The 7,629-nt window shown below is 37.1% G+C and overlaps 1 protein-coding gene across 1 annotated transcript; it reads left to right on the forward strand.

Moving 5' to 3' along the window:
* The first annotated feature begins 697 nt into the window (after positions 1-697).
* Positions 698-4,878, forward strand: LOC117320194 (acrosin-like). Its single transcript, XM_033874854.1, has 2 exons — positions 698-768; positions 3,205-4,878. The coding sequence occupies exons 1-2, from the start codon at positions 758-760 to the stop codon at positions 3,752-3,754; spliced, it is 561 nt and encodes a 186-aa protein (XP_033730745.1). The 5' UTR covers positions 698-757; the 3' UTR covers positions 3,755-4,878.
* The last annotated feature ends 2,751 nt before the right edge of the window (positions 4,879-7,629 follow it).

Genomic DNA, 7,629 nt, shown 5'->3' on the forward strand with positions numbered 1-7,629 from the left:
GATTATCACGTCTTTGATGTCACAGTATTAAACTACCTCATGATGTCACAGGGTTACTGTGATGATCCAAGTTGTCCATCCACAGCACCAGAATGTTAATTTACACTGTCCATATTTCTCTACCTTCAGAATTTACAGCCACATTAATTTACACTGTATATATTTCTCTACCTTCAGAATTCACAGCCGCACTAATTTACACTGTCCATATTTCTCTACCTTCAGAATTCACAGCCGCACTAATTAACACTGTCCATATTTCTCTACCTTCAGAATTTACAGCCACACTGATTTACACTGTCCATATTTCTCTCCCTTCAGAATTCACAGCCACACTAATTTACACTGTCCATATTTCTCTACCTTCAGAATTCACAGCCACACTGATTAACTTCCTTCTTGTCATATTGATCAATCTGTTACTTTTTGAATAAAGATTTCCAGTTTGAACCAGAATTAAACTCCATCAATTTGTTATTTTCATCCTGACAATACCAGTTTTGATCAAAATTTAAATCAACTGAATTGAAGAATCCTTCTGATTGGTAAATAATGTTGCCAAACCTCGGTTCTCGGGATGAACGCCCACAGGAATGTGTAGATCTACCTATTCTGGTGTTATCTGATATACTTCCTGGTTGTGTGAGGTTATCGACAGACAAGGCCATTGTGAGTCATGTTTACAAACTGTGACATATTTAAATGCTGTAGTTACCCTGGGATGTTTCGGTTGTGTATTTGGTAATAATATGTACCTATGTCTGCTAGGTATGTGTATTGGGTAATGATATGTACATATGTCTGTTATAGTTATGTGTATTGGGTAAAAATATGTACATATGTCTGTTAGGTATGTGTATTGTGTAATAATATGTACATATGTCTGTTAGGTATGTGTATTGGGTAATAATATGTACACGTGTGTTAGGTATGTGTATTTGGTAATAATATGTACACATGTCTGTTACGTATGTGTATTGGGTAATAATATGTACACATGTCTGTTACGTATGTGTATTGGGAAATAATATGTACATATGTCTGTTAGGTATGTGTATTTGGTAATAATATGTACATAAGTCTGTTAGGTTGTGTATTTGGTAATAATATGTACACATGTCTGTTAGGTATGTGTATTGGGTATTAATATGTACATATGTCTGTTAGGTATGTGTATTGGGTATTAATATGTACATATGTCTGTTAGGTATGTGTATTGAGTAATAATATGTACATATGTCTGTTAGGTATGTGTATTGGGTAATAATATGTATATATGTCTGTTAGGTTGTGTATTTGGTAATAATATGTACACATGTCTGTTAGGTATGTGTATTGGGAAATGATATGTACATATGTCTGTTCGGTATGTGTATTGGGTATTAATACGTACATATGTCTGCTAGGTATGTGTATTGAGTGATAATATGTACATATATCTTTTAGGTTGTGTATTGAGTGATAATATGTACATATGTCTGTTAGGTATGTGTATTGGGTATTAATATGTACATATGTCTGTTAGTTATGTGTATTGGGTAATAATATGTACATATGTCTGTTAGGTTGTGTATTGGGTAATAAGGTGTACATGTGTCTGATAGGTATGTGTATTGGATAATATGTACATATGTCTGTAAGGGATGCATATTAGGTAATAATATGTACATATGTCTGTTAGGTATGTGTATTGGGTAATAATTTGTAGATATGTCTGTTGGGTATGTGTATTGGGTAATAATATGTACATATGTATGTTAGGTATGTGTATTGGGTAATAATATGTACATATGTCTGTTACGTATGTGTATTGAGTAATAATATGTACATATGTCTGTTAGGTATGTGTATTGGGTAATAATATGTACATATGTCTGTAAGTGATGTGTATTGAGTAATAATATGTACATATGTATGTTAGGTATGTGTATTGGGTAATAATTTGTAGATATGTCTGTTGGGTATGTGTATTGGGTAATAATATGTACATATGTATGTTAGGTATGTGTATTGGGTAATAATATGTACATATGAATGTTAGGTATGTGTACCACTGGTGCCATTGAGCTGGAAATTGGTGAGGATGTTAAGGAAGGCGAGCCAACATAGTGTTGTTATTTTTTGGCCTCGTAAAAACTTTGACATGGCAGCAATATGGTGGCCATTTTGTAACATGATTACGCAATCATGGTTTTCCTGAACTATTTGAAACTTCTTCTCAAATTCCACCAGGGAGATTCAGCTCTAACTTACCAGAAATGATCCTGAGATGGTCCTGGCCAAGTGTTGTTATTTATGCTTAGTCAGAAATCCAGGATGGCCGCCATATGGCAGCCATCTTGAAAAAAACACATTTTAAACTTCTTCTCCAGTTCCACTGGTGCGATTGAGCTTGAAATTGGTGAGGATGTTAAGGAAGCAGAGCCAACAAAGAAAGTGTTGTTATTTTTTGGCCTCAGCCACGGCAGCCTTTTTGTAACATGCGCAATCATGGTTTTCCTGAACAACACCTATTTCAAACTTTTTTTCAAATTCCACCAGTGGGATTCAGCTCTTACTTACCAGAAATGATCCTGAGATAGTCTTGATCAAGTGTTATTTTTTATGTTTATCCAAATTCCAAAATGGCCATCATGGCCAACAGTGCCACTTTACCTGCTACAGAGAATACATACTACAATAGTTTAATGTTCTTTAATTTAGAGTCAGATGACCGTTAAGGCCTTGGGCCTCTTGTTCTGTAATCATGTTAGGGCATCAGAAATAGACATCTAGGATGAAAAAGGCATGCCGATAACAAATATTAGGTCAAACTGTGACCTACTTTTTCAGTAATTATAAATGGACATCTAGGATAAGAAAGGCATGCCAATAACAAATATTGCAAAAGTAGGTCACTGTGACCTACTTTTTCAGTAATTATATTAGGGCAACAGAAATGGACATCTAAGATTATCAAGGCATGTCAAAATTACATATTGCAAAATTCTGTTACATGATCATGTGAGCGTTTAGTCCTATAGGCCTCTTGTTATTTAGAAGTCATTTATAGGTTTAAATATACTTGACACTTGTGACCTTGAATAATGCCAAGGTAATTAATTTGAACAAAATTCTCAGCCCTTCCTTCCAGCATGCTGCAGGCCTCATATCGGTTCTCTAGGCCTCTTGGCTGTATAATTTACAACTAAGTTTTTGTTTTAGGTACAACAAAAAGGAGAAGGAGGGGGATCTCAAGATCCTAATGCAAGGCATTGGTCTTCCAACAGCTTCTATGACTGGACAAGGAGAACCAGCACCAAAACCGAAGCCAGTGTCTTTGCAGTCTGGAGAGACTCCTCCCTTCCAGTTTCAGTGTCCACCTGATACTGCTGGCATGGCCAAGTTAAAGAAAAGGACCATAAAAGCGCCATTAACACCAACTTTACTACCGCCAATCCCCCCTATGCCTTCTTCACCTGTCTCTGGACCTGTACAGTCCCAAGTGATAGTGACACCACCACTGCCCACAACCATGGTAACAACTGTACAGCCAGGACAGAAGAGGAAAGCTGTGGATGCAGGGATGGTAAAGAAAAGAAAGACCGCAACTGTCAAGTGCCCTAAGTGTGGAGAAGAGAGAACACCTCCCACTCACCAACAGTACATGGGCTTCAGATACTGTGGAAAGACAGAGACAACATCCTTTGATGAATGGAGGGCAAGTTTAAAAGAAAGGGCCAGGAAAGGAAAGGACCGCAGTAGAGCCATGTGAAGTCTGCAGAAGGGCAGCCAGTTTCCACAGTTGAGCCTCCTCAGTCATCTGTTGCTACCATACATTTGTATGAAGGACAATTTGTGGAGTAGGAAATGGTAGCAAAAAAAGCCATAAAAATTTAAAGCAGCCTGCCCTATTACAAATATTTCTTTTAATATTGGGATACAGTAGAAGGCTCCAAGCCCTTGCAAAAGCAGAGGAAATTTTTTTTTGACTTTCTTAACTAATCCAAATTTGTCATATATATATGTTGATATTTTCATGAAATTGTGTAAAAAATGTTGGTTTTTCATAAATCTGTGTCATATAGCAAGTTCTGCAAAGAAGAAAAAGCTTCCATAGTTCTATAGTATCAAAAACAACACTGTAATTGTAATGATATAGAATATCTGCTTACTTTTGTCCAGGACTCCATCCCCTTATTTGGCCAAGTTAGACAATCCTGATTCTAATGCAAACATCCCAGTCCCCATGGTCAGAAGCTCTTCAATCAGGTGAAACACCAGGAACAACAGACGAAACTGTACCATCAAAGGATGGCTGTACTGTAAGTGGTACATTAGGCTATGGTGATGTTCACAATACTGAGAGTGACATATGTTTGGGGGGTGAGGTCAAAGCTTGGAGGGTCAAATGTCAAGGTTTGAAGAGTGAATGGCTAAGGTGTTCAGGACGAATAGTCAATGTTTGTAGAGTAAAAGGACATGGTTTGAAGGATGAAAGGTCAAGGCTTGAATGGTGAAAGGTTTAAATTTTGAAGGTTAAAGGTCAATGTTTAGAGGGACAAAGTTAAGGGTTTGTATGGTAAAAAGTCAAGGTTTGGAGACTGAAAGATCAAATTTTTGAGGGTTAAAGGTAATAATTAAGGTTTGGAGGGACAAAAGGAAAGGTTTATGATTGCAGTGTGAGAGGTCAAGGTTTGGAGACTGAAAGGTCAAGGTTTTGAGGGTGAATTGTTGGGTTTTTTAGGTATATTTCCGCAGCAATAGTAATAAAGTGAAGTTCGTCTGATATAAACCTTCTTCGTATTAATTATAACCATACAATGTTGTTAACTTTAGCTCACCTGGTCCGAAGGACCAAGGTGAGCTTATGCCATACCGTTGCGTCCGTCTTCCGTCCGTCCGTCCGTCGTCTGTCGTCCATCCGTCCGTCCCTCAACAATTGACTTCTTCTCCATAACCACTGATCAGAATTTGAAAATTGTACAAATGGTGAGGCTGACCCCCCAGGGGTCTGAGGGGCGGGGCCAAAAGGGGTCAATTTGGCTCTATTAATATAAACGACTTCTTCTCTGAAACCAAGCAAATGATATTGCTCCTATTTGCCTGGTAGTATCACTATGGGGTAAGGATTCAAAATTGTACAAATGGTGGGGCTGACCCCCCAGGGGTCTGAGGGGCGGGGCCAAAAGGGGTCAATTTGGCTCTATTAATATAAACGACTTCTTCTCTGAAACCAAGCAAAGAATATTGCTCCTCTTTGCCTGGTAGTATCACTATGGGGTAAGGATTCAAAATTGTACAAATGGTGGGGCTGACCCCCTGGGGGCCTGAGGGGCGGGGCCAAATGTGGTCAATTGGGCTATATTGATATAAACGTCTTCTCTGAAACTGAGGCCACACCAAATTAATCAGTTGTTCGTCGGGAATCCCGCTCCAAAAATATCAAAGTCGAGAAAAAAATAAAAATAAATTTTTCCCGCACCTCCGGAAAAATCGTCAAATCCGGATTTTTTTTCCCCATTTTCCGACTTCTTTTTCCGGTTATTACAACACATTTCGACACTTGAAACACCGACCCAAACAAGCGTTTCGTTGATACCTGATGCAGAGATGAAAAAAATGGCGGAAAGGCTCCGGCCTAGCACGAGGATAGTCTGCTGTAAATTCTTGGAATAGTATGGGTATTTTTATAGTAAGTGTACAGAGGGGGTCGGGTGCACTAATGTTAAATACAGCTATCGAAGCGGAGAACAATGAAACGTTTTATGACCTTTTTATTCGCAGTATTAACTACCACCTTGGAAATACAACATCAAACACGTCAAAAAGCGAAAGGTGTAAATCAGATATTGATCATACAATGCTTGACAAATTCTGATAGGACATGCAGTTTGATAACATTATTTGTGATAATATTTTAATGTAAAATACATTCTGTATCAATCTCAAGTAAAAGAACAATGCTGCGATGTGTGAATGGATGTAAAATCCATAGTTTGCTCGGAAGAAGGCGATTATGATCTGTATTGTTTTCCGTCCATTTACCAAACTGCATTTTGTTAAATATGTTTTTATGAAAAAAACCTGAAAAGTCTTTTTTATGTATCTAGTTTTACATGTTTTGTTAGTTTTACATTTTTTGTAATGTGGTAATAATCAAAGTATTTATTTTATTTTGAAGAATGATATTTTTTGTTAAACCAGGTCAGTACCTATGTGATATTTTTTTATTTGTATTCCATAGTAATAATAAGAAAATGTGGAATTATTTTATTCCAATTTCATCATTTCACAGATTTATAGTTGTCCTCTTAGTATTAGGGCTATTCCATTAAAATATCTAAATGACCCCAGGATTCCAAAACAATTCACCTCTGTCCATGGTTGGATTTCGCTCCAATTACTTCTGTGTATTAAAATTAATTAAATAAATTCTTTGGGTGGTACCCCTAAAAAAACTGGACTCCTGGGGTAGGGTAGATGTTTTACTGGAAAAGCCCTTAGTTTTACTGTTAAATACGTGTCAATTATATTTGATAGATGCTGAATTCCCAAAAACATTAAAAGATAGCTAACTTTGGGATAGCCATATACATTTTAATGATTATGTTTCTAATATGCCAATTTTCTGTTGTTTTATATGGTATTATTATTATTTTTGTTCCAGATAATTATATATGATATAGTGATTTTGTTTTTTTCTGTGCCAATTTTCTTTTGTTTCATACATTATTTTCTATTATACCGGTATTTGTTCCATACAAATGAGAGAACTGTGTTAAGTTTGATTTGATCAAGTAGATCAGGTATTAAATTGTTGTTGGATTTTACATACAATTGTTTAGTTATTTGTGTATGAAATCACTTCATGATATACATGTACTTGAATTAATCACAAATAGACACAAACATCTGTTCAATATGGTATTCAGTTTATTTCCAACATTTGGTGAAAAAAAAATAACGGAAAAAAATATCGCTCGCACATCATTTGAACACTTCGCCTCTTGAAATCTCTAAATGGAAATTTTTTGCTAGAAAAAAAAATTTCGCTCGCTCGCCCCAATTTTTTTTACCAGTTTCCCGAAGAACAACTGATTAATTTGGTGTGGCCTGAGCAATGGATAATGCTCATATTTGCTTGGTACCATCACTATTGGGTGGGAATTCAAAATTGTACAAATGATTGGACTGACCCCCCAGGGGCCTGAGGGGCGCGGCCAAATGTGGTCAATTGGGCTATATTGATATAAACGACTTCTTCTCTGAAACCGAGCAATGGGTATTGCTCATATTTGCCTGGTAGCATAACTATTGGGTGGGGATTCAAAATTGTACAAATAGTGAGGCTGACCCCACGGTGGCCTGAGGGGCTGGGCAAAGAGGGGTCAGTTTGGCTAAATTGATATGAACAACTTCTCCTCTGAAACCAAGCAATATATATTGCTCATATTTGACTGTGAGCATCCCTTTGGGGTTGGGATTCAAAGTTGTAAAAATAGTGGGGCCGATCGTGACCTCCCTTGGGGCTGAGAGGCGGGGCCAAAAGGGGTCATTTTGGCAGAATTGACATAAACATCTTTTTCTCTGAAACTAAGCAATAGAATGTTAAGATTCATTAACAATGATCCACGCTTGGACAATCAG

The sequence above is a fragment of the Pecten maximus genome, unplaced genomic scaffold (assembly GCF_902652985.1).
Source record: "Pecten maximus unplaced genomic scaffold, xPecMax1.1, whole genome shotgun sequence".
Lineage (NCBI taxonomy): Eukaryota > Metazoa > Mollusca > Bivalvia > Pectinida > Pectinidae > Pecten > Pecten maximus.